Consider the following 21,263-nt stretch of genomic DNA (forward strand, 5'->3'; position numbering starts at 1 on the left):
TCGCTGAGGCGGAAATTGCTATGTGCAGGAAAGCTAGAGTGAAATATCGCAGTTGACAGTATTACCGTATTTAGTTATTATTTCATTTTTTTAAAATTCTATTTTCACGGTTCTTTCATTTTCTATTATATAATTACTGTCTAGGTCGTGCCTCAGAAGATATAAAATTCTAGTTCAATTTTTTTCTTTATTTTGCACAACATTCCGATATAAATTTCCAATGAATTCATTGTCATAAATACAGATTTCAGTTTTAATAGGATCCCATAATGATAATGATAAGCTTTTCCATAGATAATAGTTTATTCTAGCTATAATGACAAAAATAGTCTATGAACTTTGGCTCAACGTGCATTGTAGTTCTTGAACTTTAAATTTGTTTAACGTGATTCATGAACGTCAGCCCAACGGGCAATGTCGTTTTCTGAATTTTTAATTTGTTCAATACGGTATCTGAAATGTTCAATTCAGTCCTTGGACTACAATTATTATCTTTACATTAATTTAAATCTAGGGACAACATTGAACATTTTCATACAGTATATGAACTATATTGAACAGGTACTAAAAGTTTATGGATTATATTGAACGAATTAAAATTTTAAGGACAATATTAAACATTAAATTGAAGTTTAAAGATCGTATTGAATAAATTTAAAATTCAATAATCGTATTGTAGATTAAGTCAAAGTTCAGAAACCGTGCCATTTACCCTTTGTTCTAGGGCGCGGTTATTCACTAGTAGTGGTTAAAATTGAAAGTAGGTTACTGTAAATAAATATAAATGGTTAATAAGGAAAATGTAATTTCTCCATTAACCAGAGACAGAGAAGAAAAGATGAATCTTTCCGAAACAGACGAGGTTGCAGAAAGTGAAACCAAGCGAACACTTCGAGAGCGGACGCATGTTTCACCTCCCGCTGAACCGAAAACAAACGACAGTGAAGAGAAATCTGGTTGAATCGTCGTCTGTTCATGGAAGATTCAACTGCAAGGGAACTGATCCCCTCGTGGGATGGTAATTCTGGAGACAGGACTTTGATAATAGAAGAATGGAATGGCTCATCTTCTGCAGAGCTTTCAAGAACCGCCATCATCACTGCTGCTCCTTCCCTTTCCATACAAAGGTCGCTTTTTTTTTCCCACTATGCACACTCCATCGCTTACATGTTCATCGCTCGAGTTCGTGTTGAGCTGACCAAAGTTGAGTTTTCTTTTCCCCACAGATCGGGCAATCGGTTCGGCCATGTCTGGAGACGTGTTCTTGAAGCATTTGTCCCTGAGGTGACTAGCTATCGTGATTTAACTCTCTATAATATTTTTTATTCTCTATTTGTGTTTTTCGGATAATTGGCTGTCTTGGGTTTGTTGTTTGTGGATCTCTCGTGCTAGTTTCTGACGAAAAATTTGATCTTTTTGTGTGAAGTTATGGAGTTTCTGACGGAAAATTTGATCATTTTCTGTAAGGTTATGAAGTTTCTGACATTCCCTTGTGATTTTCATGGTGCTTTCTGTGAATGCAGGGTTTTCCTAGCAGTGTAACCCCTGATTATGTCCCTTTCCAAGTTTGGGATTCATTGCAGGTGCATTGAACTTTTTAATTAATTGTCATAATCCGATCAATCTGATTGGCTCTATCAATCTTTTACTACTAGAATTAATTGCTTTGGTTCCCTCTGTAGGGCCTTTCGACCTACATAAGGACCATGCTTTCCACTCAGGTGAGGCTCACTTCTCAGCAAAGTGGTCTGAAAATCTACGGGTAATGCTATGCATCTGATTGCTTTGCGTTTTAATCACTTTCAAGGCTCTTCTGAGTGCCATTGGAGTTGGTGAAAAATCAGCGACTGTTCTAGGTGCGACATTCCAGGTACTGCTAGCGCGAGCCACGTGCTTTCTTTTTCTTGGCTTAAGTTAACTAATGGCTAACTAGTTAACTTTGTAATTTTGTCACAGTGGTTTCTGAGGGATTTAACCGGCATGGTTGGAGGCATTTTATTCACATTCTACCAGGTGTGCATTGATATCTTCTGCATAATGTCAACTATTCAGTCTTAAGATAAATGGTCCTGCAAAGACAATATAGTTGTTTCGGGGCACATAGATTTTTTTTTCTGGCTCTAGATGTGTGACTTGATATGTGCTCCCTCAGAATATGAGCTTTATTATTTGAATAGAATTCTTGATTGATGTTAGAGCTGGTAAATTAAGCGGTTGAGATGCTGCATACTCAGGGTTCAAATTTGGATAGCAATGCCAAAATGTGGCGTTTGGTTGCCGACCTCATGAATGATCTCGGTATGCCTTGAACTGCCAACTCTCTCTCTCTCTCTCTCTCTCTCTCTCTCTCTCTCTCTCTCTCTCTCAAGTAAACTTCTTATTGACTTCTTCGCGTCATTTTTATCTCATTTCATCTCAACTTGAGCATACTTCATATCTTTCATGGTTCTGACTTACCTTTCATCTATTGCCTATCTTCAACTTCGCTGATTTTTCACTATCACGGCAATGTAGGGATTCGATGTAGAGAAATTTTTATTCGATGGGCTCTTTGCCTGTGACTCTTATGTGCTGTCAGTCTGTTACCTTACATATATATGTTCTTACATAGTTACATGTGTATCCTTTTTATTATACCTTTTAGCTCATTTATCATGCCAACATAAAAAGAACATACTTCAAAATTTTTGTTGGGCTTTTACTGCCTTTTAAAATGTAAATCTCTTGATTGCGATGAACTTGTCCAGCCAAGACTCCTGATTGCTAATTAGTGTGTAACTTATAGGAGAAAGATTGATTATTTAACACACTCAGTTTTAACCACCAAAGAACAAGATATCTTACTCATTTTAACTAATAATATAATACCTAGGTCAGTTCAGCAGGGTATTGCCTTCTTTCCTTTACTTCTATTATGTTCTTTTATTGCATATAAAACTGCAGTGATAGAATTACTTGTATTTTATGACATTAAGCTGCACTCCATTAAGGGAGGAGAGGTGCTTTTTTGGCAGATATTTGAAGAAGGAAAAATGGTCACTAGATGCTGTCATGTTGGTTGCAGGGATGTTGATGGATCTCGTCTCCCCCTTGTATCCTTCAGCATTTGTTTTTGTTGTTTGCTTAGGAAGCCTTTCGAGATCTTTCAGTAAGTGCTTTATCCCTTCAACGACATCAATTATTGACATCTCGATTAGATAAAACTTTCAAATCTGTTAGTCAGGATATATTCACTTGATTATTGTGAATCTCTGTGAGATGAGTTCTTTTTTGCCATGTGCCATAAGCTACTGAAATTGCCAGTTTTGATGCAACACTGACTATCCATGAGACTGTGAAATGAACTATTGCTCACCAAGTTATCAATTTTGCTTTCCCTTTTTTTCTTTGGGAGGGGGGGTGGGGGGCGGGTGGGTGGGTGGTATAATATGGCAGTTAGAATGTCTTGTTGCAGAACAATGGGATATTATCGTACTGATGAGCATATTCCGCATTTTTCCTGATTAGCTGGTGTTGCTAGTGGAGCAACTAGAGCTGCTTTGACTCAGCATTTTGCCCTTCAGAATAATGCAGCGGATATATCTGCGAAGGTACTGTATGGCTATTAGGTGTGCTGCTCCATTGTCATGTGGCATATCCATGTGCTGGTGTCATTTACTAACCAGTGTGTTGAGTGTGTGTATATACAGGAGGGAAGTCAGGAGACTGTTGCTACAATGATTGGCATGGCATTGGGAATGCTTCTTGCGCGTGTTACAATTGGACATCCTCTAGTTATTTGGTTTTCTTTTCTCTCACTTACCATTTTCCACATGTATGGTAAGTTAGCTTGCTTTTCTCCATCAATCTGGCGTTCACAGCTCTTGTTTCCCTCTGCAAAGTTGATTCCACATTTAAATAAGAGAACCAGAATCCGTTATGTTTTAGTACTACCTAGGAGCTTAATCTAAATCTCTGTGTCAACACAGTATCACATGATGTTGATGATAGCAACTCTCATTTATACAGCAGAAAATGGAGTTGGATAGATATGCACAATAATTGGGCTGATCAGAAGAAAGTGCTTTGTTGGCATTTATACAACTTTTGGTGCCAATTGCTGGCAGAACTAAAACAAGGGGCGGTGATTTTGTCCAGTTTCTAGAAAAAAATATTTCTAGTCATACGGATTCATTTGTGAAGCTCTACACTTGTTCTAGATCTATAGGAGATCACTTGTTTTCTATTAGAGAATTATAAGATATAAATTTCACAACTTCTGTTACTTATAAATTTATAATCATTTAATTTAAACAGCAAAAGTTAACCAGTGAGGTTCTTTTTTTTTCACTAATCTGGCGGTACAACTTTTATTTTCCTTTTGTGCAGCAAATTACAAGGCTGTTCAGTGCCTTGCACTGACTTCGTTAAATGTCGAAAGGAGTTCAATCGTTTTGCAGCATTTTATGGAAACTGGACAAGGTAATGCCATGCGAGGGCTATGATTGTGTTTAAATTATATGGAGACATTTGATTTTCCTGTTCCAAATAGGATTTTTAATTCCTTGCGTGAATGCGTGGCAGTCCTCTCCCCAGCACAGGTTTCCAAACTGGAGCATATTTTGCCTACCTGGATATCTTCATGGGGCTTGAAGAAAGTGAAGTTGTTGCATACACAAATAAAATTGGGTGTGAGAGTCTCCTCTCTTAGGCAGCAGGAGATGTGAGTATGGATTGATTAGTGAAATTTATTGAATTAAACTTAGGGTGTGTTTGTTTCTTGGAAAATGAATGATTTGGAAAATATTTTCTTAAAAATGATAGTTTGTATTGTCTACAAAATCGAATGACTGAAAATATTTTTTGTCCACGAAAATATTTAGACTTAAATTGTTATCAGTAATGGAAGTATTTTTTATTGACTTATTTCAAGCAATACAAGTGATTGGCTTTTGGAAAATGTTTTCAAAACCATTTATTTTCCGCGAAACAAACGGAACCAGTAAATAATCCCAACTTAAGGTAGAGATCTCTTCCAAGTTTTGGAGATGAACATTTCTTAGTGGGTGATGGTGGCTTTAACTGCTTAAGATTTAGAATGTTTTTGCAAAAGGTAAATAACTATCCTGATTGCTCTTGATCTTTATCTTAAAGTTTATCAAATCTTATAATATGGCTTAATTAACTGCCCAAAAAAATGCTGGGTTGAGATGTTCTTTCAGATGAGTTGCATCAGTGCCTATGAAACTGTCTCACGCTCTTTACATTCTTGACCAGGATGATCCTTCTGCGGACAGCAGAATCTCATTGTTACAAAGGTGTGATTCTTTCTAATTTTGTTGATGGATTCATATTTTATAGAGAAATCACTTTATCTGTTTACCCTTTGATTTTGTAGGGAAGTACTTGATAGTTAGGAACGAAGACATCAGCATTGTCATGCATAAAAGTGCAACAGCTGCTGATGTCTTGCAGTCATTTCTTCATGCACTTGTGGAGGCATACCAAATAAATGATGATTCTGCGCATTCAGAAAGCCAGACATGGATGGATAAAAATTACGAAGTATTTCTTCTGGAGGTACTGTCCAACTTAAAGCAATTTATATGTCAAATCTCCCTTTTGGGTGGAGTAAGAGAAATTATTGTTAGAAAAGTCAGATAATCTTTTTCGTGTGTCCATTTTCACGAATTATCGTCCTGGCCTCTTTGCCGTCTCATCTCCTTATAATTGTGGGCATAAGATTCAATGCCGAACCAAAGGGGAAATGGTCAGGTTATGTGATTGCCAACTGAATCTAACCCAGAGCCCTGCATGTCAAAGGTGTAAATGATTTTTCACCATACAGAGAGAAGTTGGCAAATGCAAATAGTTCATACTGAATGGATAGAACGAAGCACTCTTAACCTCTTACCGACAAAGAGCAATTGCTTACTCACAGACCATAGTGTTGTGTGGGATGATATATTTTATGAACAGTTTGTTTTTTTTTTTTGGTCGAAAGAGCAGCAGTTTGTTTTTGTTTTGGGAAAGAACACTCGTTTTTCTCACCTTCCCCTAATTCATTTTGCAGTTGAAGTCATTGGGATGGAAAACTGAACACCTTTTAACACCATCAATTATCTGGAGGGCTGACTGGATTTGCAGCTCTGTCGATAAAAAAACTAGCTAGGTTCTTTCATCCGTCAGCTATTGGAACAAACAATGAAAGGGAGAAATGGTTTAATGCTTGTTGGGCACCGGCATGCTCGTTAGGGAGCACAGAAACTATGGGGCTGAGGCATGGATTTAATTTACTTCCAGTGCTTTGATGTACTAATCAGGTGTCAACTATGTTTGGGTTCAATCATCCTGGTGCAATATAGCAGCATGGGCTGTGGACTCTGCTGTAACTTATGGTATAGACAGAAATATGCAATTCTAGACCATCAACTCATTAGGAGGTGGAATTTTGCATTCTTTTTTAGTTTTGAGTTGAAAGTTCATGACCATATATTACTTCCTGTTTCACCCTTTGATCTCGACGAACCAAAAGCAAAGTTTGGCTGGTTTTTATGTAGTTCTTCTTTTGACGTTTACATCTGCTTCTGGATTATTTTTTCATACCTGTCCCCTTTTTTGTGTGGAAGGGAACCTCCATACATTCTACTTTAGATGCATCTCCAATCATGTGAGGGATGTTCACACCAAAGTACCGCACTTTCGGAATAAATTGCTTGTTTACGGGAAGCAAATTGATAATGGTTTTATCTACAAGAGAAGGAGCTGCATGAATGGCCTTGCCCTCCAGTTCCTTGACAACTATTGGTTGTTTGACTATTTCTTGACGTCTCTCTGTGAATGCTTCTTCTTCATCCTTTATTACAAAAGCTAATTTTACATAAACCACTGGAACTTCCTATCATGAAACAGACCAAACCAAGTCGGTCTCCCGGAATTCCAGGATGATGATTTAGTTTTTGAGACTCAATTTTCATACAGCATATAATCCTTCAGAAAGAACTCCCTAGCTGAGGCTTATTCAGCTTGAAATGGATATGAACTTTCAGAAAAAGGTACGTCTCAAAATGATTTTGTAGCTGTCCCAAGTTTAGAGCACAAAAGTACACCGGGTCTAAGAATTCTCTAGGACTATGGTTAGCACGAAATATGGATGAATTGATTTTTAACTAGACAGACAAGGAGTACTAAATACTAAACAGTGGAGACAGAAATCTGAGCTCCCTGGATTCCCACTGGCAAATTTTCTTCTTTCCCCAAGTTGCAGTATCGACAATTATTGAAAGCAATCTAGATACATTTGATTCAACTGACATGACCAAAGGAAAGAAAATCAAACCACTACTAATCCAAAGTGTGTTACAAAGCAAGAGAACTGAACTGACGGTCCATGACTAATAAATCCATGTCACGCTTGTCAACAGGAGAAGTTTAGTTTTACATTTTAGACATTCACTTCCCCTTCCTAATCCATGGGGATCAAAAGCCCCTGTCCTGGTATCTACTTGTAGTTTCTTTCCAACCCGGATTGCTTTGAGCTGCCTATTACCAAGACCAATCAATAAGTATAACTGCTTTTGGCTTACTTTCAATTGCTAAATCCAGCTGTTTCATTATATATGGCCATCGAAACTCTGTTTACTAGGGCAATGTAGCAGTGGGGCTCATTTACGGTGCCCCGATGAGGCCATTAGGACTCCAACAGCCGCAATGAACATAAACAGCATACCAAAAAGTAAAACATAGGTTCTCCTTGATGATCTGCGGTATTCTCCAAAAATGAGCACCCCCCAGAAGGTGCTCACAAGTGGAAGCGCCTGCATAATGCAACAGATTAAAAGTTAGAAAAAGAAAGAAAAGTCATAGCATGAAAATGTTATGGACTGTGTTTTTGACCAGGTTGGCCGAATAGATCTGGGTTTTACTGTCAGTTCAGGCCTCAAAAACTAGCAAAAATTCGCTATTCAGTCCGATGATCTCATGCTTTATTGATAAAGACAGAAACAAAAAGAAGTTGGAAATGATTCTGAGACTCGGTTCTCAGTTCGGTTCAATTCTTTAACAGTTTGGCCATGGACTGAAAACTTTAACTCTCAACTCAAGTCAATTCTTTAATCGGACGGATCCATTGGTGCCCTCTAGCTTGGTCAACTAACCTGAACAGCATCTGCTGCTGCATAGCCTGCAGCTTGACCACCCATAAATTGCAGACCATTTCCAAATCCACACAAAAAACCTGCCAAGAGAGCCCATCCTCTGCCATTCCAGTCGTTCAAATAAGCCTTGAATGATGTTTTGGGTAGATTGAGCACCGGCCGGTAAAGGAAGCTGATATTTAGAATGATGGCCACGACGAAGCAAGATACAGAGAAATAGAAGAATGCTGTATATACAGACAAGTGAGGAACCCCTTTCTTCAGCGTGTGCCACTGGTCGTTAGTTGCCAAATTGAATGCCGGTGAGAAAAGAGAGAAGCAAAATCCAGCAAAGAAAGTTATGCTCAGTCCGAGTATGGCACTTCTTCCAAATACCTACCAAGAAGAATAACTATCCATTTCAATCATAGAAATGGAGAAACGCTAATACACTCCAATGTCATGATGCTAAAGGTTTTGGAAGATGAAAAAGATATTAAACAAATCTGTTCCAAAAGCATAGTTGAAGTGGTTTCACGAGCCTTAATAGATCTTCTGTTCTCTACTTCGACCAGAAAATCAGCAGTCCCTATTTTTGCCCTATCTGTGGATCCATTCCCATTTTCTACATCTTTTGGCCCTGTTATGCAAACATCATTAGTTAGGCTACAAATTTTCCAGCTTGTTGGATTAGAGAAGCAGTCATCACTTCAGAAAATCTCTCACCTTCATTCGCAGTTGTGCCATCATATGCATCAATAGCCCTGACGAAGATGTAAAACGATCGCATCATACATCATCTCTAAGTAAAAAGGCTATAACAGTGGTCCTAAATGTTAAAGTAATCGACACCAGTAGAAGTTCTGAAATTAACAACTTTCATCAAAGAATAATCTCCAAATGGAAACTCCATTCAACAGCCAAAGTTTGCTTTTTCTTTTCTTTTTTCCTCGACTAGTAAAAGTTGCATAAGTAGGCCAACCAAGGATTTCGTATAAATTCCACAAATATAGGCTTTTATTTCCTTCATTCATGTAAAAAAGTGATGGAGGAGAGCAAACATATAGGAGAGATGGAGTGGTTTGAAAGAGATACTTAAATAAATCTTCATATGGATACTGAGTCAACTTTAGAGTGAAGAGTTCCCACTACCAAATGGTGATTAATCTTTCAAACTCCCAACAGTTACGAAATAAAATTGATCATTTAACACATTTGAGTTTACTCGTGCTCTTAATCCATAAATGAGCAGAAGTACCTGGTGTCCATTTTGCCATTACCAGGGGGATTGTTCAGCTTTCTTCTATTATCAGCAGCATTTGATGCGTGAACAGCAGAGCCAAAACAAACTGCAATCAGGAAGCAACCAACTCCTGGGAAAAGAATCTCCGCTCTGTTTATTCTGTCATCCAGAAAGTAATTCATAGTTGTGCCTGAGCAAAAGAATAGGATAAAAGAAATCAGCATCATCTTAGTTGTGCCACTCCTATTCATGCAATTCCTGGAGATAAAGTTGAACCTGTTCATACAGAGAGACAAACACACTGACATATGCAATTGTACATTATGTATGCCTAAATTTTGCATTGATGCTTCAAGGACAAAATGTCTAAACTATATGAAAGACTCAATAAATCTAGTAGTTGAGTGTATGGAACCAAATTAATTCTTGCCATTTCAATCGATGAATAAATATTTGTACAACTTGTCCGTACATGAGCATTTCTCTATATAATTACACATTCATCACTGGCACAAATACAAGTAAAGGAAGATGGAACATGAAAAGACCTATAACGACTGTTATGCTGGAAGTGACGACTTCTGTTACTGACAAACCAACAAAAGCCCATGCATACTGGGTTGCAAGATTCCCGAGGCTAAGAACAATGCCACCCACCATTGCAAATAGAACCGATGACCAATTGTCCTGCATCAATCAACTTACAGTTATTAAAACTAGATGAATTAATGTCGTCCTGCAACGTCACATGTGTGACCGTGTATATTGCTTCTCCACTCTTGATATGTAGTATGTATCCATGGTATAGATGAACAATATATAACAAAAGTTAGGTTTCATGTGACATTTGGTGTGGGTAAAGTGAGGATGAAACATCGAAATTCATATGGATTAGTCTTAAAACCATTTCAAGGATGATATCAGGATGAATTATACCCAAAACTAATCAGCTAATAGACTGCTTTATCTAGGCATATACACTTAACCAGGCTTCTCTAGCTGTATGTGATTACAAGCGTTTGAAATAAAATCCAAAGCTTTACACCAACTCAGTACATTTGTTCATGACCAGAAAGTGAAGTCAAATGACATGTCCAAGCTGGACTCCTCTTATTCAAACTAAGATGCTACTTTCACAAATGAAAGCAAGCTTTCTCCGTCAATAAAGTGGAGAAATAGAACCAAAGTATAAGTAAATTTTCAAAAGTACAACCAATCTGAACCAGACTTACAATTATGCATGAACCACAACGAACTGCAAATATTGAGTATATCTATTAAACCAAAGAGCCTTACTTTAAATTTGATAATTTCACTGATAAGTAAGGCTAACTGGTTCAATATTCATCAAAGTACAAGACTCTTTCTTTTCCATTTCATCATTGTAATTGCGAAGTATATAATGAGACTTCCCATGTCTTTGACTTGGTCGGGTAGCAATCGCTGCCTATTCCCCTCGTATATGTGCTTCTACTTAAGCCTTTCTTCTTTTTCCTTCTAATATACATTCCATCGACCTCGAAAAACAGAGGAAGTCAAAAAACTCACCTGAGAAAGTTGCTGCAAGAAATTCGGCGCCTCTGGTGTTCCTGCGCGGATCTCGCCAAATGTGAAAGCAATAATCACAGCAGCCAAGAGATTGGTGATCGTGTAATCAAGGTAAGTGTGCTGCGGAAGGCGGCCTCGCCTTTCGAGAAGAGTTAATACAGCAGGCCATGTGCCCAAGAAGAAGAGGGAGAGCAACATGCACCCGATCGCGCCTCCTTTACTCTCCACCAGATACATTGTTAAAGAGCTCGCTTGCCCCTGGAAATAATTTCCCCTGTTGGAAAAAACTATGGTGACTGGTGTTCCTTGAAACTCCTGTTGGAAAAGCTAGCAAAACGGGAAGTCGATTGCTCTTCTTTTGGCCTTCTTCTTGTTTGTTCGCTGGAGGTCTAGTTTTATAGGCCAGAAAAGTCGATCCATTCGAGTTAGATTGTCCAAGACGTTGAGAAAGCTACTGAAAACTTTTACAATTGAAGACTCTCGTACACAAACAGGTTAATGTGAGTCAAGACAGACGGTTGCTAAATTACGCCGCTCATTTTATAAAGCATTAAGATTGGAAAAACTAGACCGGAACATAAAGTATCATCGGCCCACACGCATGCGACAGCAATTAGTCAAGGGTGTCGATTTCACTGGCCAAAAGAAATTAATCTTAATTGATTCTTTTAGAGATCGCATATGACCTACAAATAGCAGAAGCAGAGTATAGCAGATAAAGAGAAGCACGGAATTGACAGAGTCCAAATTGCTTAGTTCACTGTTTATTATTCATTTTACAAAGAAAAAAACAAAAAAAGAACTCGTCATTATCTCAATAGCCCTCTAAACTCTTCCTAACTAACACCGGCAGAGGCAGAACAAAGAAGAAGCGTTCAGGCATCTAACATTTACGGAGCAGAAAATAGTAACTGTTTGACTTTCAGAGAGGGGGGTAGGAACTAACCAAACGCAAGTGAGATTGAGCTGCGAAATCACTTTCCGGGGAGACCCAACAAGCCAAAATCAAGAAACGGAACAACCAAAGCCCGGAATCTTCCCGCCGAGCTCTCGGAATCCCGCTAGTGTTATCTACAGCATCATAAGAAAGGACCCGACACCCTCCATTTCGCGATGATGAGATAATTCGGTCCTAAAACGTAAGGACCTGAAGACTTGAGAGTGAGAGAGATTCTTGAATGGCTCTGCTTAACCGGAGACTATTACGCATTCCGTTGAAGGAATCTTCGTTTAGCTGTAGTCTGGTACAATACCCAGCTAAGGAATATTAAACAAGGATTGTCTCCCGATTCAAAACGTGATATCTTGTTTTGGTGGGGTCGTGCTCTGCTTCCCAACTTTCCACGCCGTTTACCGCCGCCCACGAAGGGAGGAGAGAGAGATACGTATGTCTAATCACTCGGGGGATTCGGTCAACGCGTGGTGATGGAGTCGCTTTCGGGTGGAGTTAAATACGAACACTAGAGTGGGGACGATCTAACGACTTCCATGCATCGCCCCTTTGGTTGGTTGCGGTGAAGCCGTTTTCCTCATCCCCGGAACAGACCGTGGGAGCGATGTCGGATGCAGAATGGCGTGGGATATCATGGGACACCAGTGAAAGATGGATTAAGATCCACACTGGTTCCTCCTCTGCTGCAGCCTGTCCTAGGACGTGGCGGTAGCTTTTCGTCTGTACTGTTTCCAATCTCGGGGAAATCAATGAGGTGACAATGTCTATTTTTAATTTGGAAAAATACCACCAAAAACCTCAAATTACATCCGCTGTGACACATTTCCCTTAAACTTTTTTTTTTAATATCAAAAACTCCAAACTATGCTCACTGTCATACATTTCCCCTCAGTTAGGGCTCTGTTAAAAATCACAGTTAAAATCTGACGTGGCTCCGACGTGTCGTCTGATGTGGCGCCACGTGAGCCCCCAGTCAGAAAAAAAATAAAAATAAAAATTAAACCTAAAAAAGAAAAAAAAATCGAAGTATTGTAATTGATGTTACTATTCATCATCTTCGATGCCCTGTACATCGTCTTCGAAGACGATGAACAGTAACAGCAATTATAGTACTTCGATTTTTTTCTTTTTTAGGTTTAATTTTTATTTTATTTTTTTCTGACTGGGCGCTCACGTGATGCCACATCAGACGACATGTTGGTGCCACGTCAGATTTTAACGGTGATTTTTAATAGAACCCTAACTGAGGGTAAATGTGTCACAGTGAGCATAGTTTGGAGTTTTTGGTGTCACAAAAAAAAGTTTAGGGTAAATGTGTCACAGCGGGCATAGTTTGGGATTTTTGGTGTTACAAAAAATTTTTTGGGTAAATGTATCACAGTGGGCATAGTTTGAGGTTTTTGGTGATGTTTTCCCTTTTAATTAATATCATGTTGAGTCAATAAAAAGAATATACAATAAAAAATTGGTAGCATAGGTTTCGAGTTAATAATTAGTTCATACCTCATGTTGGATTCATATCTTCAATCTGGCGTTCACGTTTCTTGTTTGCCTCAGCAAAGTTGATTCTGCATTTGGATAGGAGAACCAAAGATAAGTTTAGTTTTAGTACAACCTAGGAGCTTGATCTAAATCTCTGTCTCAACGCAGTATCACACGATGTTGATGATAGCAACTCTCATTTATACAGCAGATCATGGATTTGGAAAGATATTCACAATAATTGGGCTGTTCAAAAGAAAGTGCTCTGTCGGCATGTATACAACTTTTGGTGCCAGTTGCTGACAGAACTAATTTGTCCAGTTCCTAAAAAAAATATATTTCTAGCCATACAAGTGGTTGTTATTAATTTGTGAAGCTCTACCATTGTTCTATATCTATGGGCAATCACTTATTTTGATCAGCCCAATTATTGTGCAGCAAATTACAAGGCTGCTCAGTGCCTTGCACTGCCTTTTAAATGTTGAAAGGAGTTCAATCGTTTTGCAGCATTTTATGGAAACTGGACAGGGTAATGCCATTGCAAGTGCTATGATTGTGTTTAAATTATATGGAGATATTTGATTTGCCTGTTCCATGAAGCATATCATTTTGTTCACCTTGGATTCCTTGATTTTGAACGTAGTCTTTCTGCCTTTGAGCTTAACGTAATAGTATTGATACTGAGAGTTATTTCTCTTTATGGATTAGATTGTCTTTCTCCCTCCAAATTGGATTTTTAATTCCTTGCGTGAATGTATGGCAGTCCTCTCCCCGGCAAAGGTTTCCAAACTGGAGCATATTTTGCCTACCTGGGTATCTTCATGGGGCTCAAAGAAAGTGAACTTGTTGCATACACGAATAAAATTGGGTGTGAGAGTCTCTTCTCTTAGGCAGCAGGAGATGTGAGTATCGATTAATTAGTGGAACTTATTGACTTAAACTTAGTAATCAATCCCAACGTAAGGTAGAGACCTCTTCCAAGTTTTGGAGATGAACATTTCTAGAGTGAGTGATGGTGGCATTAACTGCTTTTAAAATTTAAAGTTCTTTTGCAAAAGGTAAATAACCATCCTGATTGCTCTTGATCTTTATCTTAACTTTATCAAATCTTATAATATGGCTTGATTAACTGCCCGTAAAAATGCTGTGTTGAAATGTTATTTCAGATGAGTTGCATCGGGGCCTATGAAACTGTTTATGCTCTTTACATTCTTGAACAGGGTGATCCTTCTGCGGACAGCAGAATCTCATCGTTACAAAGGTGTGATTCTTTCTAATTTTTGTTGGTGGATTCATATTTTGTATAGAAATTACTTTTTCTTTTTACCTTTTGATTTTTTAGAGAAGTACTTGATAGTTGAAACGAACAAAGACATCAGCATTGTCACGCATAAAAGTGCAACAGCTGCCGGTGTCTTGCAGTCATTTATTCATGCACTAGTGGAGGCATACGAAATAGATGGTGATTCTGCGCATTCAGAAACCCAGACATGGATGGATAAAAGTTACGAAGTATTTCTTCTGAATCCAACTCAAAGCAGTTTATGTCAAATCTCCCTTTTGGATGGAGTAAGAGAAATAATTGTTAGAAAAGTCAGATAATTTTCACGAATCATCACGTACTTGCCTCTTTGCTGTCTCGTCTCCTTATAATTGTTGGCATAAGATTCAACGCCAAACCTAAGGAGAAACGGCCGGGTCATGTGACTGTCAACCGAATCTAACCCAGAGCTCGCATGTTGAAGGTGTAAATGATTTTTCACCTTACAGAAAGGAGTTGGCAAATGCAAATAGTTCAAGCTGAATGGATAGAACGAAGCATTCTTAGCCTCTTACTGACGAAGAACAATTGCTTATGCACACAGACCATAGTGTTGTGTGGGATGACATATTGTATGAGCAGTTCGTTTTTGTTTTGGGAAAGAGCACTCGTTTTTCTCACCTTCCCCTAATTCATTTTGCAGTTGAAGTCATTGGGATGGAAAACAGAAGGCCTTTTAACACCATCATTTATCTGGAGGGCTGACTGGATTTACAGTTCTGTCGATAAAAAAACTAGCTAGGTTCTTTCATCCGTCAGCTATTGGAACAAACAACGAAAGGGCGAAATGGTTAATTGCTTAATGGGCACCGGCATGCTTGTTAGGGAGCACAGAACTATGGGGCTAATGCATGGATTTAAATTACTTCCCGTGCTTTAATGTGTCTACCACTGATTAGGTATCAAGTCAACTATGTTTGGGTTTAATCATCCTGGTGCAAATATAGCAGTATGTGTCGAGGACCCCGCTGTAACTTGTGGTAGAGACAGAGATATGCAATTCTAGACCATCAAATCTTTTTTTTTTTTTTTTATCTATCCTACTCTAACTGTCCGCCTCTTTTTTTCGACTTTTGCTTTGTTTTTTTAAAGAGCGTGCGAGTCAAACACCACACTTAAAACTAAACATCTCCACCTCACCCAATTCCCTTGCCACTGGGCCGCGTGCCCAATGGGTCAGATCATCAACTCATTAGGAGTTGGAACTTTGCATTCTTTTTTAGTGCTGAGTTAAAAGTTCATGACCATGTATTACTTCTTGTTTCACCCTTTGATCTCGACCAACCAAAAGCAAAGTTTGGTCGGTTTTTATGTAGTTCTTCTTCCTTTGAGACCTACATCTGCTTGTGGATAATTTTTCATTCCTGTCCCCTTTTTTGTGGATGGGACCCTCCATGCATCCTACATAAGATGCATCTCCAATCATGCGAGGGATGTTCAGAACAAAGTATCGAACTTTCAGAATAAGCTGCTTGTTTACAGGAAACGAATCAATAATGGTTCATATGCAAGAGAAGGAGCCGCATGGAATGGCCTTGCCCTCTAGTAAGACAGCTATTGGTTGTTTGATTATAGCTTGACATCTCTCTGTGAATGTTTCTTCTTCATCCTTTATTACAAAAGCTCATTTGACATTAACTACTGGAACTTCCTCTCATGAAACAGACCAAACGCCTTTGATCTCCTGGAAATCCAGAACTTTGACAAAGTCGATGATGATTTAGTTTTTTAGACTAATTTTCATACAGCATATGATCCTTCAGAATGAACTCCCTAGTTGAGGCTTATTTAGCTTAAAATGGATATGAACTTTCAGAAAAAGGTATGTCAAAGTCAGTCGAAATGATTTTGTAGCTGTCCGAAGTTTAGAGCACATAAGTACACCAGGTCTTAGAATTCTCTAGGACTATGGTTAGCACGAAATATGGATGAAATGATTTTTTAACTAGACAGACAAGGAGTACTTCATACTAAACAGTGGAGACAGGAATCTCAGCTCCCTGGCTTCCCACTGGCAATTTTTTCTTCTTTCCCCAAGTTGCAGTATCGACAATTATTGAAAGCAATCTAAATACATTTATTCAACTGACATGACCAAGGGAAAGAAATTTAATGCACTACCAATCCGAACTGTGTTACAAAGCAAAAGAACTGAACTGACGGTCCATGACTAATAGATCCACGTCATGCTTGTCAACAGAAGAAATTTAGTTATATATTTTGGACATTCACTTCCCCTTCCTAATCAATGGGGATCAAGCCCCTGTCCTGGTATCTACTTGTAGTTTCTTTCCAACCCGGATTGCTTTGAGCCACCTCTTACCAAGACCAATCAATAAGTGATTGATTACGTACTGCTTTTGGCTTTCTTCCAATTGCTACATCCAGCCTTTTCATTATATATGGCCATCGAAACTCTGTTTACTAGGGCAATGTAGCAGTGGGGCTTATTTACGGTGCCCCGATGAGGCCATTAGGACTCCAACAGCCACAATGAACATAAACAGCATACCAAAAAGTAAAACATAGGTTTTCCTCGATGATCTGCGGTATTCTCCAAATATGATTACGCCCCAGAAGGTGCTCACAAGTGGAAGTGCCTGCATAATGCATCAGATTAAAAGTTAGAAAAAGAAAGAAAAGTCATAGCATGAAAATGTTATGGATTGTGTTTTTGACCAGGTTGGCTGAATAGATTCGGGATTTACTGTTAGTTCAGGCCACAAAAACTAGCAAAAGTTCGCTCTTTGTCCGGTGATCTCATGCTTTATCGATACAGACAAAGAAAAGAAGTCGGAAATGATTCTGAAATTAAAAACTGCATGGAGACTCGGTTCTCAGTTCAGACTAATTCTTTAACAGTTTGACCATGGACTGAAAAGTTAAACTCCTGCTCAAGTCAATTCTTTAATCGGATGGATCCTTTGGTGCCCTCTAACCTGGTCAACTAACCTGAACAGCATCTGCTGCTGCATAGCCTGCAGCTTGACCACCCATAAACTGCAGACCATTTCCAAATCCACACAAAAGCCCCGCCAAGAGAGCCCATCCTCTGCCATTCCAATCGTTCAAATAAGCCTTGAATGATGTTTTGGGTAGATTGAGCACCGGCCGGTAAAGGAAGCTGATATTTAGAATGATGGCCACAATGAAGCACGATACAGAGAAATAGAAGAATGCTGTATATACAGACAAGTGAGGAACCCCTTCCTTCAGCGTGTGCCACTGGTCGTTTGTTGCCAAATTAAATGCTGGTGAGAAAAGAGAGAAGCAAAATCCAGCAAAGAAAGTTATGCTCAGTCCAAGTATGGCGCTTCTTCCAAACACCTACAAGAAGAATAAATATGCATTTCAATTATAGAAATGGAGAAACGCTAACACACTCCAATGTCATGATGCCAATGGTTTCGGAAGATGAAAAAGATATTAAACAAATTTGTTCCACAAGCATAGTTGAAGTGGTTTCACGAGCCTTGATAGATCTTCTGTTCTCTACTTCGACCAGAAAATCAGCAGTCCCAACTTCTGCCTTTTCTGTGGATTCATTCCCATTTTCTACATCTTTTGGCCCTGTTATGCAAACGTCATAAGTTAGGCTACAAATTTTCTAGCTCGTTGGATTAGAGAAGCAGTCATCACTCCAGAAAGTCTCTCACCTTCATTCGCTGTTGTGCCATTATATACATAAATAGCCCTGAGGAAGATGTAAAACAATTGCATCATACATCATCTCTACGTGAAAAGGCTATAACAGTTGTCCTAAAAATTAAAGTAATCGACACCAATAGAAGTTTCGAAACTAACAACATACATCAAAGAATAATCTCCAAATAAAAAATCCATTCACCTGCAAAAGTTCACTTTTTCTTTGCATAAGTAGGCCAACCAGGGATTTCATATTAATTCCACATATATAGCCTTTTATTTCCTTCATTTATGTGAAAAAGTGACGAAGGAGAGCAAACATGTAGGAGAGATGGAGTAGTTTGAAAGAAATGCTTAAATAAATCTTCATTTGGATGCTGAGTCTACTTTGGACTGAAAAAATCCCCTATCAAATACTGATTAATCTTTCAAAGTCCCGACAGTTACGAAATAAAATTGATCAGTTCACACATTTGAGTTTACTCATGCTTTTAATCTATAAACAAGCAGATGTACCTGGCGTCCACTTTGCCATTGCCTAGAAGATTGTTCAGCTTTCTTCTATTATCAGCAGCATTTGATGCGTGAACAGCAGAGCCAAGACAAACTGCAATCAGGAAGCAACCAACTCCCGGGAAAAGAATCTCCGCTCTGTTTATTTTGCCATCCAGAAAGTAATTCAGGGTCGTGCCTGAGCAAAAGAATAGAATAAAAGAAATCAGAGGGATGTTAGTTGTGTCACTCCTATTCATGCAATTCCTGGAGATAAAGTCGAATCTGTTTATATGGAGAGACATTCATTCTGACATGTGCAGTTGTACATTATGTATGCATAAATTTTGGATCGATGCTTCAAGGACAAATTGTCTAAACTATATGAAAGACTCAATAAATCTAGTTGTTGAGTTTAGTTCATACAACCAAATTAATTCTTGCCATATCAGTTGATGAATAAATCTTTGTAAATTTTTTCCGTACATCGCGCATTTCTCTATATAACTACACATATTCATCACTGGCACAAATACAAGTAAAGGGAGAGTGAACATGAAGAGACCTATGACGACTGTTATGCTGCAAGTGACGACTTCTGTTACTGACAAACCAACAAAAGCCCATGCATATTGGGTTGCAAGATTCCCGAGGCTAAGAACAATGCCACCCGCCATTGCAAATAGAACCGATGACCAATTATCCTGCATCAATCAACTTACAGATATTAAAACTAGATGAAGTAACGTCGTCCTGCAACGTCACATGCGTGACCGTGTATATTGCTTCTGCACTCTTGATAGGTCAGGAGATAGAATTGTAGTATGGATATCATGGTATGGATGAACGACATATAACAAAAGTTAGTTTTCATGGGACATTGGGTGTGGTAAAGTGAGGATGAACCATCGAAATACAAATGGATTAGTCTTGAAACCATTTCAAGGATGACATCAGAATGAATTACACCCGAAACTGATCAGCAAATAGACTGCTTTATCCAGGCATCTACACTTAACCGGGCTTCTCTAGCTGTACGTGATACCAAGCGTTTGAAATAAAATCCAAAGCTTTACACCAACTCAGTACTTCTGTTCATGACCAGAAAGTGAAGTGAGATGACATGTCCGAGCCGGACTCCTCTTATTCAAACTAAGATGCTACATTAGAAATGAATGAAAGCTTTCTCTGTCAATAAATGGAGATATACAACCAAAGTATAAGTAAATTTTCAAAAGCACCACCAATCTCAACCAGACTTGCAATTATGCATGAACCACAACGAACTGCAAATAATGATTATAACTATTAATCCAAAAGGCCTCACTTTTTTTTTATACTTTCACTGATCAGTAACGCTAGCTGGTTCAGTATTCATCAAAGTACAAGACTCTTTCTTTCTTTTCCATTTCATCATTGTAATTGCGAAGTATATAACGGGACTTGCCATGTCTTTCACTTGATCGGGTAGAAATCGCTGCCTATTCCCCTCGTATATGTGCTTCTACTTAAGCCTTTCTTCTTTTTCCTTCTAATATACATTCCATCAACCTCGAATAACAGAGGAAGTCAAAAAACTCACCTGAGAAAGTTGCTGCAAGAAATTCGGCGCCTCTGGTGTTCCTGCGCGGATCTCGCCAAATGTGAAAGCAATAATCACAGCAGCCAAGAGATTGGTGATCGTGTAATCAAGGTAAGTGTGCTGCGGAAGGCGGCCTCGCCTTTCGAGAAGAGTCAATATAGCAGGCCAAGTGCCCAAGAAGAAGAGGGAGAGCAACATGCACCCGATCGCACCTCCTTTACTCTCCACCAGATACATTGTTAAAGAGCTCGGTTGCCCCTGGAAATGGAAAACACTATGATGACTGGAGTTCCTTGAAACTTCCGGCCGAGCTCTTGGAATCACTTTCCGGGGACACCCAAGAAGCCAAAAAATCAAGAATCGGAACACCCGACCGAACAATCACGAGCCCGGAATCTCCCTGCCGAGCTCTCGGGATCCGCTAGTGTTTATCTACAGCACAATGAAGAAGGACCCAACACCCTCCGTGGCGTGATGATCAGAGATTCAGGTCCCGAAATGCAATGCAAGCCCCCTGAAGATTCGAAAGAGGGGGAGAGATTCTTATATGGCTCTGCAGCTGCTTAGCTGGATACTGTTGTGTTGAGCATTCCGTCCAAGGAATCTCCCTTCACCTGGGGTCTGATTCAGTACCCAGCTAAGGAATCCTAAACAAGGATTCTTTCCTGATTCGAAATCTTCCTTAGAGAGGGGGGGTTCGTGCTGTGGTTCCCGACTTTTGCGCGCTGTTCATCGCCCGCCAATGAAGGGAGGAGAGAGAGATTGGTCTTCCTAATAATTCGGGAGATTCGGTCAACGCGCGGGATGGATTTGCTTTCCGAGTGGGGGGAACGACGTCGGATGCAACTGATCTAAAGACCACATGCAACATATGATACGACGTG

The 21,263-nt window shown here is 39.1% G+C and overlaps 2 protein-coding genes across 7 annotated transcripts; one reads left to right on the plus strand and one right to left on the minus strand.

Annotated features, from left to right (window-relative positions):
• The first annotated feature begins 815 nt into the window (after window positions 1–815).
• On the plus strand, window positions 816–15,458 carry LOC115671873 (protein root UVB sensitive 3). 5 transcript variants are annotated; one of them, XM_030593537.2, is made up of 15 exons: window positions 817–1,127; window positions 1,227–1,284; window positions 1,524–1,583; window positions 1,683–1,721; window positions 1,808–1,870; window positions 1,957–2,013; window positions 2,235–2,298; window positions 3,065–3,148; window positions 3,508–3,590; window positions 3,690–3,819; window positions 4,369–4,461; window positions 4,564–4,702; window positions 5,257–5,297; window positions 5,378–5,559; window positions 15,304–15,458. In XM_030593537.2, exons 1-15 carry the CDS (start codon window positions 976–978, stop codon window positions 15,400–15,402), a joined length of 1,344 nt encoding a protein of 447 aa, XP_030449397.1. In that variant the 5' UTR covers window positions 817–975; the 3' UTR covers window positions 15,403–15,458. The 5 variants fall into 5 exon arrangements, 3 of the variants coding, with proteins under 3 accessions (XP_030449393.2, XP_030449397.1, XP_030449396.1); XM_030593536.2 differs by lacking the exon at window positions 15,304–15,458 and adding an exon at window positions 6,053–6,553 and having other exon boundaries at window positions 819–1,127; XM_030593533.2 differs by lacking the exons at window positions 5,378–5,559; window positions 15,304–15,458 and adding an exon at window positions 14,682–14,956 and having other exon boundaries at window positions 816–1,127.
• LOC115671875 (ureide permease 1-like) lies at window positions 7,171–21,095 on the minus strand. Of its 2 annotated transcripts, none has more exons than XM_056309146.1 (7): window positions 20,380–21,095; window positions 19,363–19,501; window positions 18,822–18,996; window positions 18,317–18,354; window positions 18,133–18,230; window positions 17,613–17,987; window positions 7,171–7,796 (listed from the first exon to the last, which is right to left on the minus strand). In XM_056309146.1, exons 1-7 carry the CDS (start codon window positions 20,614–20,616, stop codon window positions 7,644–7,646), a joined length of 1,215 nt encoding a protein of 404 aa, XP_056165121.1. In that variant the 5' UTR covers window positions 20,617–21,095; the 3' UTR covers window positions 7,171–7,643. The 2 variants fall into 2 exon arrangements, with proteins under 2 accessions (XP_056165121.1, XP_030449402.1); XM_030593542.2 differs by lacking the exon at window positions 7,171–7,796 and adding an exon at window positions 16,625–17,260 and having other exon boundaries at window positions 20,380–21,093.
• Between the last annotated feature and the right edge of the window lie 168 nt (window positions 21,096–21,263).

Source organism: Syzygium oleosum, unplaced genomic scaffold (assembly GCF_021117445.2).
Source record: "Syzygium oleosum isolate NSW1041296 unplaced genomic scaffold, Sole_v2.1 Sole_v2.03, whole genome shotgun sequence".
NCBI classification, from domain to species: domain Eukaryota; kingdom Viridiplantae; phylum Streptophyta; class Magnoliopsida; order Myrtales; family Myrtaceae; genus Syzygium; species Syzygium oleosum.

Bases quoted from the DNA above. Each gene is read 5' to 3' on its own strand.
- LOC115671873 (XM_030593537.2), top strand. From the start codon at position 976: ATGGAAGATTCAACTGCAAGGGAACTGATCCCCTCGTGGGATGGTAAT. The intron at 1,871-1,956 runs GTACTGCTAGCG...ATTTTGTCACAG, and splicing joins TTCTAGGTGCGACATTCCAG to TGGTTTCTGAGGGATTTAAC. The intron at 2,299-3,064 runs GTATGCCTTGAA...TGTTGGTTGCAG, and splicing joins CGACCTCATGAATGATCTCG to GGATGTTGATGGATCTCGTC.
- LOC115671875 (XM_056309146.1), bottom strand. From the start codon at position 20,616: ATGTATCTGGTGGAGAGTAAAGGAGGTGCGATCGGGTGCATGTTGCTC. The intron at 19,502-20,379 runs GTGAGTTTTTTG...TGATTGATGCAG, and splicing joins TCTTGCAGCAACTTTCTCAG to GATAATTGGTCATCGGTTCT. The intron at 17,988-18,132 runs GCTCGTGAAACC...TTCTTCTTGTAG, and splicing joins AGAACAGAAGATCTATCAAG to GTGTTTGGAAGAAGCGCCAT.